The sequence below is a fragment of the Lutjanus erythropterus genome, chromosome 10 (assembly GCF_056507025.1).
Source record: "Lutjanus erythropterus isolate fLutEry1 chromosome 10, fLutEry1.hap2, whole genome shotgun sequence".
Taxonomy (NCBI): Eukaryota; Metazoa; Chordata; class Actinopteri; order Lutjaniformes; family Lutjanidae; genus Lutjanus; species Lutjanus erythropterus.
In genome coordinates this window covers 14,175,768-14,200,012 of record NC_139326.1, presented here as the reverse complement: position 1 = coordinate 14,200,012, position 24,245 = coordinate 14,175,768, and the positions used below count along the sequence as shown (strand labels likewise).

Genomic DNA, 24,245 nt, shown 5'->3' with positions numbered 1-24,245 from the left:
GGACAGGTAGTGGGTTGAGAGTGTAGTTTGGAGACTTCCTCCTCGGTCCGAGGAGAGAAAAAGGAGACATCTTACCAGTAAAGAATGAGGCAAACATGTCTGCAGTGAGCAGGGTGGAAGGCAGAGGAGGCGGATGGAGGAGTGAGTTAAAAACAGAGAGCATTTTCCAAGCGTCTGTGGTACCACAAATCATTCTGATAGTAAATGATCGTTTTTATAAACTGGAGGAAAATGATGCTGGCAGACCTTGATAGTCACTGAGGTCAGTGGGCTCTCTGGATTGGTGCCGTTTTCTCTCTGCAGCTCTGCGCCGTGCCCTTTGCTCTCTGATGATTTCAGTGAGCCCTGGACAAGTGGGAGAGACAGAAACAGGTTTGAATGTTAGAGCGCAGAGACTGTTCAGAGAGGAGGCTAATGAAGAGTAGAGTATTTCTGTAGCCCCATCCACAGGGAGAAACAGGGTTTTCTTGATCGCATTTTCATGATTTGAAGAAAAGTTTTGACAAAACTTGATAGATCATGCATCAAAATGTGTCACATTTAGTGCAACACTGGATTTTTCCCAGAAAAAGTTTTACTGTAGCAGACAGAAGATGATTAAAACTGCAAATGTGTTCAGCCATTGGTTATAGGTTGAATTATATCTCATGTTAATCAGCAATAGAAGCTATAGTTAAACAAATACTAACCCAAATGTCACTGTTTTATGTGGTGCATTTCAGACGTCTCCTGTTCTCTGCAGATGAGAATGGGAGCTGAAGGCTGACCCCTGGCTGTCACCCTCCCATCGTCCTCCAGAGAAAACTGTAAAGACAGAGGGAGAGAGATGTAAGAATAAACAAATGATTCTTGCTCTTTGAAGATGTGAGGCAGCTGCGTCTTTCATGTGTTCCCGCAGAGGCTCGCACTCGTGTGGACAATACATCTGATGTCTCATTTGATCAGAGAAATCTTGTCTTCATGTGTTGGGGTTCCTGAGTTTACAGCAGTTTCATAACCAACTTTTCAGAGTTATTCTCTCCATCAAGCAGTGATCTGATTTAAGTGGTAATCTGCAGGGTCATCTATGTTCATGGTGTCATATTTGATGTAAATCCAGCTGCTGTTCAAATAGCGTGAGCAGCATGTATTTTCTGCTCAAATTTCCTGAAATTTGATGCAAAGTTTAATCAATTAATTAATTATTAATTGATTACTAAATTAATTGCCAACTATTTTGCTAATCAATTAATTAGTGTGTCTATTTTTTTAAGAAAAACAGTCAAAATCCCCTGATTCCAGCTTCCTAAATATGAATATTTTTAATTTCTTTACTCTTCTAGGACAAGAAACTGAGCATCTTTGTGTTCTGGACACAAGATATTTGAGGACATCATATTGAGCTTTGAGAAACACCGACCAACATTTTTCATAATTTTCTAACATTTTATTGACCAAATACCTATTTATTGATTATTGGAGAAAATAACTGACAGATTAATTGACTATGAAAACAGTCATTATTTGCAAACCCTTGTAAACACGGCTTAATTACATTAATTTCTCATTTATAAAGTAACAGTATTTTGTTTTCAATAGCACACATCAAGATAATAAGGTGATGCCGAAATTGCAGTGAAATGGTCAGACACATTTATTTATGCACAAAGTAACTCATCCCAAGAATGATTTATAAGCCCAATTTTGAACTTGGTCATGATAGTTTGTCATTTTTTGAAAAGTGGGTCCCCAGAAATAAGGTTTTGTAAAAACTGCTCTAGACCATCTGCCACAGACCATCTAAAAAGGCCCTTAGTCTTGTTTCTAGAACAAACCACAAATGTAATACCCATCACTTTTGGGAGTCACAATGCAGATGAACAAATATAGAAAAGCAGCAGTCTGGCTCTGATTTGGAAAAAGTTGTGTTCCTCCAGTTAAATTTTGAAAATGCATCAGTTTGTGGTTGATAATTGGGAAAACTTTCATTTGAAATCAGACTCAGATCTGAGGTTTTCTCATGTAAAGTCCAGCTGGACGTTAGTGGAGCTGTTAGTGTCGTAATAAGATCCTCACTGTCAGTGTTGGGCTTTGATTCACCACGCAGCCAAAACAGCAAATTTTATCATTTCAAAGTCATTAGACCCCCGGGTGAGACACGAGCAAACAAAATTTAAGAAGTGGTTGTGACTTAAAAAAAACTGAATAAACAATAAACCACAGTTTTCTGTTCCCATCACCCTCAGCGCTGCTTGTTCTTCTGCAGTCTCATCGCTCAGCTCCTCCACATCATTTGCAACTCATATAATAAAGAGATTTTCTGACACTTCAGCCAGTGGGAACTGCAAAGGAAATAACGAGATGAGCATGACACTGAGATGTTGTTGGGGAACAAAAGGGAAAAACAAAGTTTCAGACTTTTGAATATTTTGTTGGGGAGCAAAAGGTAATGAGGCTTTTCATGAGTGAAAATACATGATTGGTACAAGAATGAGGTTGTATTAAATATATGAAGGGAGTTTTAATGTGTTTGCAAGTGTTACTACCCTGCAGTCTGTTATGAAATACGAGAAGCAACATATACAGCCGATGTTGACAAGCAAGCACTGCCATTTATTGTTAAGTGAACTAATGATTGACATACATAAAGATGGAGGACAAAAGTGAAGCCAAAGCATCTCAATCACTCCATGGTGGCGGGCTGCAGAATCCTGTAGGTCATAAATCCAAACCCCTTCAGTGTTCATTTGTATTATAAGTTTAGTTTTAATCAGTTATTTGATGCTATAGAAAGCAGGTTTCACATCATGGGAGGAAGTGGAAATGCAGGGTCCATCTTTATTTATGTCAGTGGTACCAACAGATTGCAAGTGTTTTAGTGTTAATGATGTGAAAGCGAGATGCCACTCTCATTCCTGTAAATATGAAGCTACAGCCAGGTTATCTTAGTTTAGCATAAAGACTGAAAACTGAGAGAAACATGGCTCTGTGCAAAGGTAAAGAAAATCTGCCCAATAGCGCCTTTTAAAGCTTCTTTTTTGGCCGAGCGCAGTGACTCCCTGGAGTCTTATTGTCAGCACCATTGCAGAGTTAGAGCAACCAGCCAAGAAACAGTTTGGCACATTACCACAGTAAAATCATAATTTATCATTTTTACACTTACTTTCTATACAAATTAAACAAACAAGATATGGAACTTGTTAATTAGTGAGCTTCGGAGGTGCTGTTAGGCTGATTTTATCGCCTTAAGACACAGCCAAACCCTCCGTTTCCAGTTCTTATGCTAAGATAACCTAACCGGCTGCTGGCTGCAACTTCATATCATCTAACCCTCAGCAAGAAAGTAAATAAGAATGCTTTCCAAAATGAACGATTCCTTTAATTGAAGTTGTCAACACCTCTAAGCAGTATGTTAAGCAACTTCAACTTTTCATCAACTCTAAAAAAGAAATAGCCCTGGTTTTCACAATAATGTCAATCATTTTTAGAAAATGTTTTGCCAGCTTAGGAGAATTTGGTACCTCTTTACAATAAGACCACGCATAAATGTCATTAACATTTCAAGTCATAAACATTTTATCAGTTGTCATACATTGATGTGAGCTCATTATTTCATTATAAATAACTGGTTACTGCTTATTATAAATTAACTTATTATTAGTTATTAGTTAGTTAGTTATTTTATAACTGGCAAAAGGGAGTCTTATTGTAAAGGTGTTGTAACAATTTATTGTTTATAAAGTATTTATCTAACTAATAACTTAATTCTAATTTATTTTAACCATTCATAACCATAGTCTTACTGTAAAGTGGTACTGAGAATTACCCCCATTTGAGAGTTATTTGAGTCCTCAACTGATTGGAAAATGAGAAAATCCTAAAAAGTTGGGGAACAGTAAAAAGTTTGCCCCTCACTGAGTTTAAACTCTAGTTTTTCTTTCTTTTTTTTTTTATTAATCTGTTGGTCCATAAAATGTCAGAAAATGGTAAAACATGTTGATCAGCGTTTCCCAAAGTGATGTCCTGAAATGTCTTAAAATATCCAGTTTAATGTCAGAGACGAGTAAAGAAACCAGAAAATATTCACATTTATGACATTTGGACATTTTTTTATTTAAAAAAAGACTCCATGCAACTAATCAATTATCAAAATGGCTAGTTGATAATAGATGAATTGTTACATCAGTGTTTTATGTTTGTTGTTAGGTTTATTAGTTTGTCGAGTTCTCCCTTCCTGTGTTGTGTACAATTTATTGACTGACTGATTGATTTAAAGACTAAAAATTGTTAAGTTTACCCAGTGAAGCATTGTTTTACTAGAGGCCATGGCAACGAACTGGAAACTGTTTTCACTGTGCATGGTAGTGTTGTGGTTTAACAAGGAGGTGGACCCAAATGCAGAAAACAGGAGGCAGAGGGGAGAGTTCAAAACATATTTAATTAACTGCAGACCAAAAAAAACAAAACTTACATGAGTGACGAGGGAGAATCCAAAAACAGGCAGGGATAAAAAAAAACAAAAATCCATGAATCAAAAACACAAGTAAACACTAACCAGCACGGAGACGAGACGAGAGAATGAACCAACAACTAAGGAGGACAAGACACAGGATTAAATACACTAGGAAGGGGAAGGAAGACAAGACACAGGTGAGGGCAGTCAGAGACAGGTGAAAATAATTAGTGATCACAAAGGGCGGGAAAACAGACAAAGACAGGAAGTAAAAACAGAACACACGAGGGAGGACCAGAAACTACCAAAATAAAACAGGAAATAAACAAAATCCCAGACCATGACAGGTAGTGTATTGTTCTTTATTTTAAAATTGTAATCCTAATAATCCTCATTTTTATGCATCTGTAATCTGATTACATTTTTTTTTATCTGTAACTGAAATGGAATACAGTTTCCTTTTTTCTTTTTTTTTTTTGGATCCAGATTATGTAATCCCATTACATGTAATCTGTTACTCCCCAGAGCGGTTCACTTTCAATTGATTTCTCACTACTTAATATCTGCGGAAAAGAGATATCATTCCACCTGAACGGAATAAACTGCAAAGTAAAGAATTTCAGAACTTCTTCCACCACTGTTTCCTCCACAAATATTAAAGTATCCAAGGTCATTAAAAGACATGCGGCTGTACGACAAAATTAGATCATAGTTTCTCCATAATACACAACATACAACATATATACAGACAATTTATTTAATTTTGTATGGAAGAGGGTACAAGTAGAGGCACACATGTTTATATCCAGGAAATAATCCTGTAGTGCATTTTTTTATTTATTTATTTATTTTTTTTAATGTTGTCTGAAGTATGAATGCTGTCCTTGTTTTTGTACTCACACCTTTAAGAAAGACTGCAAAGTGAAGTCTTTCAAGATTGAAATGTTTGTTGAGAGTTGAGAGAAACATCAACACCAGTGTCCTTCAGAGAAATCACTAGCGACACAAACGTAACAAAAAGAATAGTAAAAAAACAAACGGAGTAAACACAACTGACATATTTCAGTAATGAAAAGCAAACACTGGGGGAATATATCAAGTTGTATCACATGATTCTCACTACAAGAACTAAACTGTCCTTGTTCACGTTCATAAAACTGTTATAGGACATCGTAGGAATGTGCAAATTGTTCAGATGAATGCAATCAATGTTATGTGCGGTATTTTCTGTACAGTTTGATGACAAATCCCAGTGGAGCTGTAGATCACTCCATGTGAACTCTTTTCATCATCACAGACGAGAGGCTTTGTACACTTGAAAATCAACAGCTGCCCACACAACAGCACCCACTTACAGTCTCCGCAGCACAGTTTGTCACAGCCTGTGTCAAACTCAGACAATCACAATTCACTTGTGTCAGTGGGTGTGTGTGTGTGTGTGTGTGTGTGTGTGCAGCTCATATGAAGTGATACATGTTAATGAATATATTGACACGCATCTCCATCTCATTGATTATGTCAGGGTTTTTGCTTTTGTGTCAGCTTTTGTTGAACTTCTGCAGCAGGCTTGTCTGTGTGTGTGTGTGTGGGTGGGTCTAATATTCATTTGTGATTATTGAAATAGTGGACAGAGACACTGCCGACTACTGATGTCCAGTTTACAACAAGTACTATTGTTTCCATACTGTGTTTGTTATCATTTACTTTCCAACTTCCCATCATAAAAGATAAGTTTCTGTCATTACTTCATGTCAGATCCTAATCTTGATCCCTACGTTTTCAGCAGAGGTAGTACAAATACTTGTTGTTTTCAGGTACTTTACTTTTCCTCCCTCCATTTTAACACAAACATCTGCTTTCTACTCCTTTTGATTTTTGTATCATTGTGCCACCCTAAATGGATGAGACAATGACACAGAGACAAGATGAGTCCTTGGTGTGTCCTCCATGCATAGCACACACAAAACACGTAAAACAATGCAAAAGATGTAACAGGGGCATCTTTTAACTGTTATACTTGTGTATATGTCAGAGCATGTACTTTTTCACTTTTACTTGAGTAAATAAGTTGAATCAGTACTTCTGCTTTTTCCACAGTCTTTTTTTTACACAAGTATCTGTACTTTAACTTGAGTAAAGGATCTGTATACTCTTTGAACTGTGTAGTGAGACTCACTTGCAGAAATTCAGCTGTCATTGCTGGCATCTTGGACTGTGATTCAATTTAAATCAATAACTCAGCTTCTCTTAAGCGTTAGTATACAAACTCTATGTGATCACTGTGTGTCTAAATGGATATGTGCATTTATACCTCTCTAATCTTTTTATCTCAGTGGAAAACTGCGCACAAATTATTAAAATATACATGCCATGTTTCATTAGTCCAGAGGTTTTCCAGCTGGGGGGCAGTCCTCACCAGGGGGGGTTCCAAACAGTTTCAGGTGAGGCTCCATGAATGGAAATGAAAAAAAAATATATTACATTACTTATTACATCAGTCATTAATCAAAAGGAGATTGTATAGAGTAGTTCACATGTGTGTGATTTGGTTAAAGACATAGTTCAGAGACACAGTAGTTGTGGGGAATTTAATTGTTTTTCCAAAATCAATAAATGCCTTTGGACAGAACTTTTTTCTGTATTTGATGTGTTCTGGAGTTACATCAAACAGCATCATTAGACTATCTTTGCTCAGCTGTTGGTGGGGTGTCAAACAATGAGGTGGATGTAAGTCTAAGACTGTCTACTATAATTGCCATTGCATTAGTTTATTATTATTGGACAGTGTGTGGATAACAAAATCAGGATGTGAGGCATTAGAAATTGTACATAGCTTTAAAAACCTGGGCATTGTATTTAATTATAATGGCTCCTTTAATTGCTTTGGAGGAACTCTAGAGCTATGTTTGCTCTATTGAGCAAGTGTAGGAAGTTTGATCTACCAATAGATGTCAGGCTGGAGCTCTTTAATAGACTTGTGGCACCAATTATGCTTTATGCATGTGAGCTATGGGGTTTTGAGAAAACAGGCATTATAGAGAAGCTACATCTAAAATTCCTCAAGTACATTTTAAACTTCAAAGTGTGTCCTTATAAAAAATATGACATACGCAGAGCTAGGGAGATATCCACGAAGTATTAGCAATAAAAAGAGAGTTATTGGTTATTGAAGGAGTCTGCAAAACAAAACTCAGCTGGACATCTACAGCTGTTTATTTAATTTGTACATGACTAGAATATATGCACCACAATGGATCACATTTGTCCAGCAAATATTAGATGAATGCGGTTTTTCATACCTTTGGCTGGACTAGAGGTGTGATAATATCAGTTGGATGAAGCAGCTGCAGCTGAGCAGAGGTTAAAAGATCAGCTCCTGCAGAGATGGCATTATGAACTCCAGAGTATGTCATCGTGTGATTTATACTGTGAATCCAAAAAGGACTGCATGTTCGGAAAAGTATCTACTTTGTGGAAGCAGGAGGTATTTCCAGGGTATCTATAAAATAACAGGAAGATACAAAGGACTGGAAAGGGATAAAAGGTTTTGTACTGGGGGATGCCTATCATGTTTTGTTTGAATGTAAAAATACAGTCATTGTTGAGTATAGAAGGAAGTACTTTCCAAAATACTTTATTAGTCATCTGTCTATGTTTAAACTACAATTTTCCTGCAGAGAGATAAATCAAGGGTAGTAGGTAAATTAAATGACTTTTTGAGCAATGTTCTGCCTATGACCTAGTGTGATGTGTGTGGTCCAGACTAATAATATAAAATAGAATAATATTAAAACTGAAACTGAAGCATTCTGGGACATGTAGTTTACGGATGCTGTACTTACATAACATAGCATTGAATTCTATTGAATGAATTCTATTCTTGTGGCCAGATAAAATGAGGTGCTGGGCCAGATTCAGCCTGCGGGCCTTGAGTTTGACACATGAGGTCTATGGGATCAAATAACACGATGATGAGCCCATAGACATCCAAGAATTGAGCAATACTGATCAAGTAAACTGAGGAGAGGTGCCTTTTATCAAGCTTTGACTGAGGGGAGGCACACAGTCTCAGATTTTGACTTGATTTCAGCTATGTTCATTTGGCGAGTATATTTTATATCCATCTTATTTTCTGTGATAAACTCTTTTCCAGCTTAAAAACTACAAAACTAATACCACGGGGATTTCAAACATTCTCACTTGAGTGTTTTAGAAAACTGCCGTTATCAAAATAATGTCTACATACATCCCTTGGTAAGTGTTACACTCTGCGGTAGGTTTGCCTCATTAATTTTTGGTCCAAAGATCCCATATAGTCTGAATGTTTTTGTAAAACTCTATTTTGTCTGTTTCAGTGCAAAGTGCAAAGTTTCATGCTCTTGTGGTGTGTATCTGTTTGGTTGAAGGAATCGTATTATACTGTAAGCTGCTCAGAGTTCTTATTGATCATTCAGGAAAATGAATGAGTTGTTATTGTGAATGTCAGTGGCTCCCCCTGCTGGCAGGTTATAAACCTGCAGGATAAATCCCGGAACGAAACTGTTTGATATTTCACAATCAGATGACCAAATTCAGAAATGATTTTCTCTAAGTATTTGAGACCTGGTAAGGGGTAAACCCAAGTTATTTCAGTTTATCCACTTCTTTGAAACAATGCTGAGTTTACTCATCTATCTTCTGACTAACTGTACCAATCAATGAGGGGGGGGAAAGTGACTAAACTTTATTTACCTCAGTACAGGCTACCTGTAAATGAAAATGGCACAAAAACAGTAACACTGTAAAACGCAGATATGCACTTGATGCAGCTGTTCTAAATGATCAACTTGTTTATTTTTTCTTTAATATCTAGAATAGATTTATTTGAAAATCAAACTGAAAAACAGACTGCACTTTTTGCTGATGTATTGTTGGACAGTCAAAGCACCGTGTATATGACTTATAAAATTCATAACACCAAATATGACTTCAAGAGGTGGTTTCAGACCAAGCCAAGGATAACATGCAAATTGTATTTATTCAAAGATAAAATATGCAGTCATTTCCCTGAACACATAACTTGTAGAAAAGGCTGATGTCTTTACTTGAAAAAGGTAATGGACTTCAGGTTGGGACATTTCAGTTTGTGCATACATTTAAAAACTGTGGATACATTTTTAAAGCACTGATATGGTTCACATCTGTCAGATTTTCAAACTTCAACCCATCTCTTCCAGATATCAGGGTATCAACTATATCATAATAATGTGCACTTGACCAGTGGCTCCACAGTGAGGCAAAAACTGCAGGATCGGTGTCACCTGATCACAGCAGTGGAGGATCACACATTTGAACTGCTCTAAACAAGCACAAAACACTGTAGCAGAACTCTGTGTACTTTCCAATCATTTTTCATTTTGATGTAAAAAAAATCAACTTTTAATACACCACTATCTTTGTGCAGTTCAAAATATTACAGTAAGTCAAAGGGGAAAAAAGCACCATCACACATTTAACTGTTACCCACGTTTCTGTCCAAAAACATCTCCTTAAAAACATGTAATATAGTAAATATTGTAACTTCAAGAAAATAACCACAAAACAAGTTGTTTATATAAAAAATGGTTTTAACAACTTCTTTTTTCAGTATAAAACATTACAGAGTCCCAGGCCAATCAAACAAATTCACTGTCACCATTTGAAATAATCATGAACTCCCCAGTCAAACGTTCTACAATAACATACAAAGGGTTTTTTTGTTTTTGTTTTTTTGTCGTTAAGGGGTTTCTGTACTTTTTTTTCTAGTTATGGGAAAATATTACAACACAAAGGCTAACAATCACTCTTCTTTTGCTAGAATATTAATAATAAAAAAGAACAAATGTGAACTCCTGGTCCGATCAAAGCCCAATCCCCAAAATTTCTGGTCAACATGGCATCTATGCAGTCTTCTGCTGGCCCTTCTTTCCAATGAGGGATTTGTGGATGTGGGGAATGACACCTGAAAGCAAAACAAACAAAAAAAAAACATTGGTGAGATTAAATGTTTCATGCAAAGGTAGCTGTGATTTGCAGAAAAAACAGAACACAGAATTCAAACTGTTAGGTTACCTCCTCCAGCAATTGTTGCCTTGATAAGGGAATCCAACTCTTCGTCACCTCGGATGGCCAGCTGCAAGTGACGGGGAGTGATACGCTTCACCTTCAAGTCTTTGGAGGCGTTACCCGCCAACTCTAGTACCTGAGAACAAAAATGACCACACAGACATTAATGCAAACAGCACCATCATTACTCCCTTTTATTCTGTTGCACTGTTAATATATTCCATCCATGGATAAATGCAATGTTTTACAGAGCAGGGATTAAGTGTTATGAGTGTGTCGCTTTTCTTTGTGTCTTTACTGCTATGTTGTCATTTTCTGTTGTTCTGTCATAAACACACAGACAAATTCCTAGCTACTACTTTGTATGGCAATAAAGCTTTGAACCTTGAATCTGTAACAGAAACACTGCACAATGTGAAACCCAGTGCCACTGTAAATCACAAACATGCACAAAATGGGAAAAGCTTACTTCAGCAGTGAGGTACTCAAGGATAGCAGCACTGTAAACAGCTGCTGTGGCTCCTACACGACCGTGGCTGGTTGTGCGAGTCTTCAAGTGCCTGTGGATACGACCCACTGGGAACTGACAGGAAATAGACAAAAGACAGTGGTTTGAGTAAAACAAACGGTCAAACCACCTGCAATCAAGGAGGGTGGCACAGATGGTACGTAGTCAGGAGTGGAAGTAACAAATTACACCAAATCAAATGACTGAAATTAAGTCATTATTTGGGTACTTGTACTTTTCAGTATTTTTTTTCCAAGTCTGTAATTTTATTCTGACGTATGCATTACAGCAGAGTCACAATTAATCAATTAGCTGTCAACTAATCTTCAACTATTTTGATGATTGATGAATCGGTTTGAGTAATTTTGAAGAAAAAAGGTCAAAATTCACAGATTCCAGCTTCTTAAATCTTAATGTTTTCTGGTTTCTTTACTCCTTTATGAAAATAAACTGAATATATTTGGGTTGCGAACAAAAAAATACATTGGGGGACATCATAAAGAGCTTTGGGAAACAGTGATTGACACTTTTCACTATTGTCTGGCAACTTATGAACCAAACAGCTAAACAATTAATTACGAAAATCAACAGATCAATCGCCAATTACAATAATCATTTATTGCAGCCCTACATTACATTATGTAATCTACTTAGTTATTTTTAAAATCATAATTAAAACTGTTTGCATCTGAGTTTTTGTAGCCAATAAGGCTAAACGAGTCAAGGAAAACCATGACATTCAGATGAAAAATATTGCTGCAGTGGGCACAGGTTTAGAAATGGGCAAAATGGCGCAAAACAGCATTATAATTAAGTACTGCAGAACTGCAGAGATGCCATGGCCTACAAATCTTGTTCTCATATGTAAGAAAACATATTTGATTGGTCCAGACCACAATAAATCATATTTTAATACTTTTTGCCGGTGAAAATAAAAATTGTGATGCAAAAAAATAATCATGAATCATATTGCAATGGCAATACGTAAGAAATAAAGTGCATTATGGTTGTTGTTTTTTTTTGTTTTTTTTGTTTTTTTACCATATCCTGCAATTTTAATACTTTTTTGTTTTGTTTTTTTGTAGTAATTTTACTTAAAGTTAAGTAACATACCAGTAATTTAACATTACTTATACGTGAGCACAGTATTCCAGTACTACAGTTCCAACAAGTGAACATAATATAAAGACTGAAAGAGTTTTTACCTGCAGCCCAGCCCTCTGGGAGCGCGACACTGCTTTCGCCTTGGCTTTGCCACTGTCTTTTCCTGCCTTGCCACCAGCCTGCATGGGGTGATTTCAGGACATTTTCAACAGGAAACGATACAGACAGAGAACATGAAATAAGACAAATAGGAGAAGCAAAACCGATGCAGAAATGTGTGCAGTCTGTTATTGGAACTATGTGCAGGCAGAATCCCGGTATAACAAAAACAACACCTTATATTTTCAAAGTAGCGCAAGGGAGCCCACAAAACGAAATAACAGCACATGAACTGGATAACTGGCAAAAGATGAGAAAGCCAACATTAAACGCATGGTATTAGCACATCAATGGATAAGGTTATGGATACCAGATTTAAATGTGATCGCTTTCCCGCCAATGAAAATTAAAACATAAACAAAAAATCGGCAACGACAGCGGTTAGCAGAAATTGCACGCAGAAACTCTAGAAACAAACCGATTAAACTGAGAAAACTCACACAGACCCATTGTGTCAAAAACATGAGAAGCTGTCAGCGGGCAGCTGCCACTGACCCCGCGACAAACAAAACAGACCCGCCGCTTTAAGACAGTATGAGTTTTCATTCACAAATTTCAACAGGGAAAAAAGTTTGCCTTAGAGTCACCTGGGTGCACAGAAATCACACAGACAATTTTACTCAATTCTCCTTCTTTACGGACTTATTATGAAAGACTTACAGTCAATCACTGCCAGTTATCCAACCGTTAAGCTAATGAAATTGCTAAACTTAGCTTCCTAATAGTAGCTAATCCAGCTTTCAAAAGCTACACCGAGTGTAAAAATACTTTAATAAGAGTCCAACTTTATGCTGTTGATAAACCACCCAATTTCTCCAAAAGATCAGTTATCCGAAAAAGGACACCCATCGCCGAAAACGTAATATTACCTTTAAAAGCAACAAAACTCGGACTTCTCGCGCTAATGTTAATGCTAACGTGTTAGCTGACAGTTAGCTCTTTAGCAAGCTTTTTAACCACACACCTTCTGCTCGAATTTCCCCACTTCAAATTCAAAGCGGCACTTTCTACAGTTGATCATTAATTACAGCACAAGTGCACCGATATACCAGGTAATGCATTTCGTCTTAGTCGAAGCGCACGTACCATTTTTCCGTCTCGTTATTTGATTGTGGAACTGGGTAGATAGCAAACACTTTCGGCTCCCGAAAGCAAAGAAACAATAAACCCTTTCGGAAATCTTTTGCATGAGACCCCTCGTGGGAGTGTGGACAGCCAATCAGAGTGTGTGTTGTTACTTCGAATCTGTGTTTCGACCAATCGCCAAAAGGATTGCAGAGCGCTCACCCATCCCCCACCATACGATCGTCGTGCCTGCCTTTGCGCACGAAACCAACAAGTAGGCGGGACTGTTTTGTGTGTGTGTGTGTGTGTGTGTGTGTGTGTGTGTGTGTGTGTGTGTGTGTGTGTGTGTGTGTGTGTGTGTGTGTGTAGTAGTGTCCTTCCAGGGTCGTGTCTAGAAGGGAAACCCAGATTCGCGAAACATCTCGCGAGATGCATATTTTTTTAACCCAAACCAATCTCTTTTACTAACCTCAACCAAGTGTTATATGTTCTACTCACATCTTAAGCAAAAGGTTTTCACATTATAAAACATTATTAGTTTGTACAACGTGCATAATTTAGAAACAACCAATTAGAAATCTCGCGAGAGTTACGCAAAATCAAGGTTTCCCTTTTAAACGTGACCTCCTTCCAGGGGCATCTTCCCAAAAATGTACAAAATACATATTCAGGAAGCCATAGTTGGAGAAACTCCTGATTTTTAGCACAAGGGCACGCATGATTTGCTCAAATACAAATATTTTTATACTGACTACATTCAGAAACTGATTAGGGCAACATCAAATTCACCCAAGGAGAAATTATCCATCGTAGATATATGTTAAACTTGAGTTTAGTACTGACATGGAGAGCTGTTATGGATTGTAAATACAGTATACTCGAATGTCATCCAGAAGGCGGTTATGTTTTGATGATTGGCAGGATAAGTGGCGAATGAACACCCCAGCTCTCTATCTGATGTTGTAAATGACAGCTGAACTGGCCAATCAGAGCCCAGCAGCCAGCGTCCGGTTTCCTCTACGAGCTCGGTAAGCAAGGGGGGGTGGGGGTCAAAGATACGCAGAGAAACGGGCTGCTGGTGGCGAAGATGGCGGATGGGGACAGTGGCAGTGAGCGCGGTGGCAGCAGCGGCGGCGGAGGGGGAGGAGGCGGTGGCGGGTTTCAGCACTACCAGCGGGACTCGGAGACCCAGGAGCTGGCCTCGAAGCGGCTGGACATTCAGAACAAACGCTTCTACCTTGACGTGAAGCAGAACGCCAAAGGCCGGTTCATCAAAATTGCCGAGGTCGGCGCTGGGGGCTCGAAAAGTCGACTGACCCTCTCTATGTCAGTTGCGGCGGAGTTCCGCGACTACCTGGGGGATTTCATAGAGCACTACGCCCAGCTCGGGCCTAGCACCCCGGAGCAGATCGCTCAATCTTCCGGTGGGGATGACACCGGGCCTAGACGGGCCTTGAAGAGCGAGTTCCTGGTGCGTGAGAACCGAAAATACTACCTCGATCTGAAGGAGAACCAGCGGGGTCGCTTTCTCCGGATTCGGCAGACCGTCAACCGAGGCCCCGGCTTCGGCGTCGGAGTGGGTGGCATCCCCGGGGCTGGCCTGCAGGCTGGACAAACAATCGCACTCCCGGCCCAAGGCTTAATAGAGTTCCGCGACGCCTTGGCCAAGTTGATAGATGACTACGGGGGAGATGAGGAGGAGCTGGCAGGGGGCGGAGGGGCCGGGGGATACAGCGAGCTCCCGGAGGGCACCTCGATCATGGTGGACTCCAAGCGGTTCTTCTTTGACGTGGGATCCAACAAGTACGGAGTTTTCTTGCGGGTGAGCGAAGTGAAGCCCAGTTACAGAAACTCTATAACAATCCCCTTCAAGGCGTGGAGCAAGTTCGGGGGAGCGTTCAGCCGCTACGCCGAGGAAATGAAAGAGATCCAGGAGCGACACCGGGATAAGATGTACGAGAGGAGAGCCGGAGAGGAGTCGGAGGGCGACGACGTGGACGACGATTGATGGATGCAGAGGGTGGCTGCTTGTGATGAAGCTGACAACATGATGCAAAGCCTGGCGAGAAACAGAGGAACAGAGAGATGGAGGAACGACTATTCTGTGCATGACGAATCGAACTTTAAAACGCTAAACAACGGATTAAAATAAAAAGTATATTTGACTGAGAAATTACTGTCTATATAAGAGAATCTTGTTCTAAAGTTTAGGTGGATGTTATAGATAAATGAGTGCGGACTGCAGAAGTCAGCTCCTGTATGAGATTCCCCATTGATAAAAAAATATATAAAATATATCTATATATATATATATCAATATATATATTGATTGTCTATTTGATAACCTCACACATGTAGCCCAGCAAATTAAGTTTGACAGTGCTCAAGACACAGCAGTAGGCTACCAGTTCCACTTCCTGGTTAATATCCAATGGTAAGAGCTCACCTGGCGCTGACCTGTAGTCTAAGGAAGTGACATACCAGCAGGTGCAGAGTGGGAGTGAGACCGAGCGCCTGCATCACTCCACATGGCAGTGTGCGTGTTTTTTTTTTGTTTTTTTTTTGTCTAAAATGACCTGTACTGGACGGCTTGCCCAGACAGACCCACAACAACACCCGGAGCCACATGACTCAGCTATAGGCGGCATCCTTGGCATCGCAGGACATCCTCTCGGCCCAGCGAGGTCCCGCAAGGTGATCTGTTACAAGCACACGACTCATTTGGATTCTTTGGACAATCCAAATGAGTCTAAAATGACCTCCCACCCCCCTCTTTCTTCCTTCCTTCCCTTTCTCCCTCCTGGGCCCCATCCCTCAGGTGCTAACCTCCTGCTCCGATAGCTGAAATGTGGCGAGGTCTGCTCACGCCTGGCCTCTCTTATGTCTCAGGGCTGGCGAGTCCAATCCATATTTTGGTGGGTTTCTCAGCATTACCTGTGCCTGTGCATCATCCTCAAGAGGTTCTGGTCAGCCAGTCGCTGCAGCTGAGACGTCTGTGGCAACTGATGTCGTCTCATGTGATGCAGGCCCACGTCTGACCCCTGTGACCTTTTTATCAAAGCGGATGCGGTGAGCTCAGGCCTCTAGCACTGGTTGCAACTCCTTGAGTTCTAAGCTTAATATTGCCGGGCTTGAGCTATATGGTCGCAAGGGAATTGACCTTGTTGACTTATTTAGGGTGCGCCATTTGGATCCTTTAACCTTGAACTCAGACCATTAATGACTGAAGCAATATTCAGTCTGATTGTAAGAAAAATTAGGTGCTTTTGGAAAACAAAACCCACAGTGGGGTGCTGTACCTAGAGAAAAAAAAAAGAAGAAAAAATATATACTGGAAGAGATTTACTTACTAAAAAGATCAAGTATAGATAGAATTATTTTTCAAAAGAGATATATTGAAATATGTCTTAGAAATATGAGACATTTATTAGATAATGCTGCCTAAAGTGGCTTATTTAAAACACTAAACTTGGATGCAACTGTCCAGGGTGATATTTCATACCTGCTTTTTTTCCTAACATTTCTTTTATTCCTTAGAGGAAATTTAAGAAGAGTACAACAAATTGATAACACAGTATGTTATAGCAATTTCTAGAAACAACTTCATTGAAGTAGTTTGTCAGCAAACACTCAGCACTCCAGTTCACTTTACATAGCATTGAGTTGTCCCTTCGTTTCAGTCCAACCGTTTAACCATGTTCTGTCATAAACTGGCTTTCCATCAGTTGCCATACGACGCAAACATAAACACCTGCAATCATCAACATTTTGTCTTTAGTGCTCCTTTTAAAAGATATGACTTTCTTTTTTTTTTTTGCATGCCTGCTCTTACGCGGAGCTGCCTTGTGTTCTTTTATTTTGCATATTCTGATTGCTGTATGATGGTATTTATCCATTTTTGAGAGCGGTTTCAAGTTTTATTTCTTGCAATGGAGAAAAAAGTTAAAAGTTTACTTCTCAGCCTAATAATAAAAAAAAAAAAGCCGCAAAGTTCCCGTGCTTTGGGGAATGTCACTTTCATTGTCCCACTTCCTTTGGTGTGTAAACCTCTCGTTGAATTTTACTTTTACCCACTTCAACACAACAAATGCAGAAATGCCATATGAAAAAAAATAAACACCTGGGAGCAATAGTTTTTTTTTTCTTTTCTATTGATATAAATATACTATATATAATATTACACATGAGATTGAAATACATCCTTCTTCCTGTACTGTGTTACGTGAAATGGCAGCTGTTTCAGTCGTGTGTTCTGCTGTAATATTCTACCAAGTTCCTTTCAACGAGAAATAAAAAAGGTTTTTGCTCAGGACAGGTGTGGTCTTTTTATCCTCCCACTTCAGGGTGGAGATCACTTTATATTTACTGGATGATTGCAACAAAGGTGTTATGATTTTTCTTGTTATTTTTTGGGGGTCAGCTTATTGTCATCAGTGATTAACCAGCAGGTGATTTTCGCATTTACTTGATGTGTCTTTTTGTCTTTTAAATTGCTTGATTTTTCTGACCAAAAGCCCCAAATCCAAACATATTCAGTTTACAATGACAGAACAGTAAGAAAACCAGCAAAATACTCACATTTTAAGAAAGTGGAACCAATGATTTTTTTTGTCATTTTTGCTTAAAAATGGCTGGAATTATGAATTGATATCAAATTTGTTGCAGATTGTCTGGATGTTATCCAGATTGTTGTACAGCTTGCTTTTAAACCTACATAAGATCCAAACACAGTGCCAGCCAGACTATCTCCAGATGTGACCTGACAGATCCTATCACATTCCAACCATGTAGCATTTACACATGCAATTTTTCTTTAACGATAATACAGATCACATTTTAATACCAGGCACAGATGGGGTGTAGTAGACCAGGCATTTTACCCAGAAGTGTGGGTCAGCCTCATACCAACTGCAACATAAAAAGCTCAACAGACTGTGTGTCCTCAATGTGATCCAAATGAGAGAAAAGTGTTAAAATTTACCTTAATATGATCCGACCAAAAATGTCTTTTTAAGTAAAGGCATTTTTCTGAGAAAAAAGTGTTGAACCTCACAAAAATTAGAACAAATCTCTGGCATGTGTATTTCTCATAAAAGTCTCTTAAATAACATATAAAAAGTCCCAAGAGATCCAAGCAATGGTTCAAAGGTCTTGACCATAATGTTTCTGTTTCTGTTTGCAATTTGTGTGGGATCATGTCAAATAATGCCTGAACTACATCTGTCCGATGTGAATTAACTGTGCCTCAGTAGCTTTGTTTGGCAACAGGTGCTTCTTTGGGACATCAGGGAAGAATTTACTGACCAGATGTGTTTTTACACTTCTTCCATTTCCATTATTCTTCACCTTTTTAAAAAAAAATTATTAGCAGTGAGCTAAAACTACATCTTCAAGATAAATTGTATTTCTACAGTATTTAATAAGAAATTGACTGAAATTTTATGATGCACCAACTTGATTCCCTGCAAGTGTCAGCACTGAAATAAGTACTGGGATCTTTTACCATGACAGAAATGTAAAAATACTCTTTTACAAGAAAAGGTTCTGCATTCATAATATTAAAAGGAAAAAATATGCATACAACCATCCCCTGTGATAATATATAATTATTATTACACCGTTATTACTGATGCATATTAAATGCACTAATAGAACTTTACTGTTGTAGCTTCTCAAGGTGGAGCGAGTTTTAACTCTTTATATACAGTTAGCGAGTTTAGTTTACATTCCCAGTTTAAGATTGAAACCCTTCAAAGACATCTGAGGTGTCATGAGATGATTACTGGGAGAAGAAAGAAAAAACACAAAGTTCTGTTTTGGACTATATTGCATATTTTGACCTGCTTTAGTCTCAAGCAATTGTTTAAATGAAACCGGCTGAGAGGTTTGGAGGGGAAATATCTCTTGGGTGAAACATCTGACAGCTCATAGTGGTCAGATATTTGTAAAGAGATAAGAGCCAAGAAGACTGTGAATCACTGGTTTAACCTTTTAAGCTCAAGTTTTCCATTTTAATTTGCACTTAAGTAACTGTAGTGTTAGATGATCTGTTTTCTTCACACTGTATGAACACTTCAGTGAGGCAATATGCAGCTGATGTTTCATTAAATATTCAAACCTAAGACACTATGTACTTCTAACTGAATAATTATATCAAATATAAATACTGTACATATCTTGTACATCATTTTATATTCATTTCTTTGTTCTTTGTCTTGACGTATTTGTTATCTCTGGAGGCCTTTACATCGTGACTAAAACTGAAAACGACCCTCTCTTGGTTCTAACAAAGCTTGGCTGAGTAATTTAATGGTTGCAAAGGTGGTGCGTCAGGTTTAAAGACAGTATGTTGTATTTCATAAGCTAATCCTATGTTTCTTTATGTAAAATATTAATCTGAAAAGTAGTAACTATAGTGGTAAGTACACTTAAGTTCAGCACTTGAATAAATGGAGTTACTTCCACCAGCAGCAAGTAAACAATGTCAGAATAGTTTAATTTAAAAAAATAAATAAAAACATACAGTCCACTCACAGTAGCTCCAAGCCCCCTATTGTTCATGTAAACATAACTGAAAGAAATTTGAAGTAATATTTCATTGAACCTTATTTTATTCAATATCCTCACCAGTATAAGATTCACGCCATTTGAAACTGATTGTTTGTTTGTCCGGAGGTTACCTTCAGGCAACATTATAACACTGTGGAACAGAGTGTCAGCATATTTCAGTAAACTTTACACGAAATCAAACTATTATAACCCTCCTCAAAACAATATAATGAGTCACATTTCAGTGTTTGATCATTTGTGTTATATTTAAATGCTTTTCAGTTTCGTGGTGTGTGTTATTCCTGACATTCAGTATCTCGCCAATGTTTGTTGTGTTGCTGCCATCTTTGGCTCACTGCTTATGAGTTAAACTAACCTAAAATAAAATACTCATCAATGCATTTTACACCCCATCTTACACCAGCTGAGCAGTATATAAACCTAAATACACAATGTCATGTGGTATTCTGTAATAGTACAGTGTTACTTCAAAGCAAAATTTGCATTTTATAATAGTTTTTCCATTACTTAATTATCTAACAAAGTACATCAAACGGTTAAAAATTATACTTTACGCACCTATTGTAATTCCATTTTTTTTCCAGATTGTAAAATGACAGAAAAAGACATTTTCAGACCATTTTTGTGGTGAGAAGTGATGGAGCTTAATCAAGGTCCAGCTTCTTTTTTAAAGTATTGTACTATAAGTAAGGATATATTGTGAGTGTAAAGGACCAAAAGATGGGTATGTTACCTCCAACACTGTACCATAAAGGGCTAGTCATTTCCAGAGCTTTCAACCACAGTTTACCTTTTTTTTTTCTTCAACATATTTCTTCCAAGGTCAAGAGTTCCACTGATAAAGCAGATTGTATCTCTTTTCAGACCCAGACATCATCCATAAAGACAATTTACACCAGCGCAGTGTTTTCAATGCTTTCCACACCACTGAGTTTGAAAGGGGAAGAATGACAGAGTGTGTCTCCATGAGTGTGTATCAACAATAGTGTGTCACCGAGCGCAAAGAAGTTTACACAAGTCAGCACGTTAACGAAACATTTGTCTCGTTCACATGACAGACAGACCAACAGCTGGTGAGACGCAACGTTTGTTTTGGCGCTGGTACAATTTCATGGCAAAAACTTCTGCTTAGGATAATAAGAGTTACTTTTACACGAATGTTAAAATACTCCATTAGAAGTAAAATTCCTGAATTCAAAATTTTACTGAAGGTCCATAAGAATGATCAGCCAAATGTATTCAAAGTATCAAAGTAAAGTGTAGTAGTACAAATCCCTGTAAGGACACTGCTGGGAAGCACAATTAAGTGGTATTTGATGTGTGTTCATGCTGATGTCAATACCAGCATTTTACTGGAGACTGATAACAATACTGGGATCAGTATCAGAATAACTCAAGAAAAAAGTACGGTCCCTTCCTGTGATGTGACAGTTCAGTAAAGTTAGTTAAGTAAATTTACTCTGTTACATTCCAAGAAAATGATAAAGATGAAGTGATCGACTTCCAGATTCAGACGTTTTTTACGATAGGTGAGTGTAGGATTGATTAGCAATATTTAATGAAAATATTTTAATGCTTTTTATTAGCAGGAAACCTTTATTTATACTGTTATTTTCAAAACAAAATTGCCCTACAGTAAGAAAAAAGGGGGAAAGAGGGAGACACAGGGGACAGGTCATTAGTATCAACAGTAAAGGTACCCAAAGTAAAAATGCTTTTAATGCCCCATTTCAGAATGTTAAATTATAAAGAACCCAATGTCCTAAAAGATAATCTATAATCTTTAAAACATAATAATACATTATATTTTTCATCACATGCTTCAAGCGTACTTTCCACCACTGCAGAATTCATGTGCAGGACTGCAGTAAAAGTTCAAATAAAATGCACGCACATGTACAGTGTTAAAATTGTGACAGTTACTTCACAAATAAATGTACAAATTCATGTCATAGTTTTCACTCAGGGATATTCTAATAATAGCACGATTGAAGGAGAAATCTGAATGGTACTTTACATCAACTGATCTACTTAATGAAAGCTGGATTTGTTCCAAAAATGTGCTTTTCTTAAAGAACACCAAACCTACAATATTCTCCTGTCAAAGTGTGAAGGCTAACAGCTCTTGTCTCACAGTAAACTGAACATCCAGGAAGAACGGCCGACTAGAAGCTGGTGTATCCTTCGAGGTTTGCTTGAAACCTAAAAATACTACAGTGTATACAGGCCCGCAGGTCACAGGTCAACAGGGCGACATGTGAAAGGCCTGACGGGGCGGGTTCCAGTGTTTTATTTAAGAGGGACTGAAAATGACACAGCTGCCTGCAGTCTGTCAACTCTCAGACAGAAAAGGGTTGATTCACAGACAAAATGTTGACTGCAATGATGATATAGTCAAATGATTTCAATGACCCACGCCCCATCACAAAGACAAGTAAAAGACAGTTATTTAATATGTTCAGCTGCATTTCTGCTTCTTTAAAGCGAACATCTTTAAAGTATATAGAATTTGTTCTGTTCAGAACACTTTGGACATGAGCTGGAAATCAGAACATTACCTTTGTTTTGCAGCTTTTGTAACAACTGCCACCAGTAACACTTTGTCACTTATTACACACCGACCTAAAAACATCCCACTAGCAACAGGTAATACTATATACACAACTGTCTTCATTTGTCCCCACCACGTGTCAGCCAGGATGCTTAACCGGACACTCAGGGCCTCAAATGATCAACAGCTGCCTCAGTTTGAAATCTTGTTCCAGCTGGAGACAACATATGTGGTGTCGGTGGATCTTTGCAAATTTCTTGCATTGTTTTCGTTTTCTTTTTGCATTGCTTACATCATTTTCGTCTTATTTTGTCTTGTTAGGTCATATTTTTCTTATTATGTCTTCATCATGACATCATTTTCACCTTGTTACATTTCTCATGTTGTTTTCATTTTGTTGCATCTTTTTATGTTGTTTTTGTCTTGTTACATCTTGCTGTGTCATTATCTTAATGTTCATCTCATTACATATTTTATGTTATTTTCATTGTGTTATATCATTCATTGTTTGTACATTGCTCGTGTTGTTAGGCCATTTTCATCTTTTTATGTCTTGTTATGTCTTTTATGTCGTTTTCGTCTTGTTATGTTGTGTTTGTCCTGTTACACTGCTTTAGTCTCTTTTGCATTTGGGGATGAATGTCCCTTTAATATTTTAACATCGGTGGTTTTACTGTTTTTGGTGTACATTTCTGCACACAGTTGGAGATGCAGAGAATATTTTGGCAACACATCTGTTTGCTGCTCTGTACGAGTGCTGTATCCGTTTTTAAAACTGTGCTTAATGTTGTTAGAGCCAATCACACTGTTCTTTGGAGAAGAAAAGTAAATTATCTGAACAAAAGATTATAGGTTGGTAAAACTTAAAAGTTATTGAAGACAATAGTGCATTGTGGGTCAAATAAACTACAAGTGATCCACAGTTTAGTCCACAGTGAGTTCTGTTGTGGTGGCTGTAAGAAGAGTTCTGTACTCTGTACTGAGAAATGTGCTTCTTGAAGTCTTATGATGCCATCAGGTGACTCTTTGTGGAGCTGCACCACAACACTGACGCTGACTGACTGACTGACTCCAGTGGCCCAACTCAAAGTTTTTCTTTGCGATGTTTCATCAAAATCCATTTTAGCTGAATGTGGGCGTAACAATACAGAAAATTTGGTCAGACAGGTTTTTATCAGTAAAAGGCTGCTGTACTAAAGTTTTGGTGTTAAATGGAGTAGTAGTGGAGTAATAATTTGAATAAGTCATATTCCTCATGTGACAGTATCAACTAATACATTTGAATGTTTAGTTTAGTTCTTCAGTTATTCAATTTAAAAAGCAGTTTTATCATTTGTTTCTGGATGACAACATCTGTTTCAAAACAAAAGAAATTCACCCCAAATAATTAATGTGTTTTTTTTTTGTTTTGTTTGTTTTTTTTTAACTCTTCCAGTAAATTTTGAGAATAATGTTTATGTTGTCTGTAATGGTGTAATTGAACCAGCAGAGCATCTTTTTATTTCATGCACTCATACACAGTTGTTCTGGAAACAATCCTAGAGAATCTTAAGTCTTTCATTTATTTAAGATTAATAGTTTATTTTTTTCATAATAATTTTTTTTCATTCATTAGTTATTAATTAATGAAATGCTTTATTACTATTTTGATGACACATGTGGTCCTGCATACCACTGGGCATTGATGGTGAATATTACCCAATAAATTAAAAATTTGTGCATTTTACCTACATCATCAATATATTTACAGTCAAATCACCTAAAACAAATCA

At 37.8% G+C, this 24,245-nt stretch overlaps 2 protein-coding genes across 3 annotated transcripts; one reads left to right on the top strand and one right to left on the bottom strand.

Moving 5' to 3' along the window:
- Window positions 1–9,430: 9,430 nt before the first annotated feature.
- Window positions 9,431–13,511, bottom strand: h2az2a (H2A.Z variant histone 2a). Of its 2 annotated transcripts, XM_084728289.1 has the most exons (5): window positions 13,374–13,511; window positions 12,230–12,307; window positions 10,986–11,099; window positions 10,523–10,652; window positions 9,431–10,412 (listed from the first exon to the last, which is right to left on the bottom strand). In XM_084728289.1, exons 1-5 carry the CDS (start codon window positions 13,374–13,376, stop codon window positions 10,351–10,353), a joined length of 387 nt encoding a protein of 128 aa, XP_084584415.1. In that variant the 5' UTR covers window positions 13,377–13,511; the 3' UTR covers window positions 9,431–10,350. The 2 variants fall into 2 exon arrangements, with proteins under 2 accessions (XP_084584415.1, XP_084584413.1); XM_084728287.1 differs by lacking the exon at window positions 13,374–13,511 and having other exon boundaries at window positions 12,230–12,313.
- An 889-nt stretch (window positions 13,512–14,400) lies between these two features.
- Window positions 14,401–17,664, top strand: LOC146320156 (transcriptional regulator protein Pur-beta). Its single transcript, XM_084728286.1, has one exon. It carries the CDS (start codon window positions 14,440–14,442, stop codon window positions 15,358–15,360), a length of 921 nt encoding a protein of 306 aa, XP_084584412.1. The 5' UTR covers window positions 14,401–14,439; the 3' UTR covers window positions 15,361–17,664.
- Window positions 17,665–24,245: the final 6,581 nt, after the last annotated feature.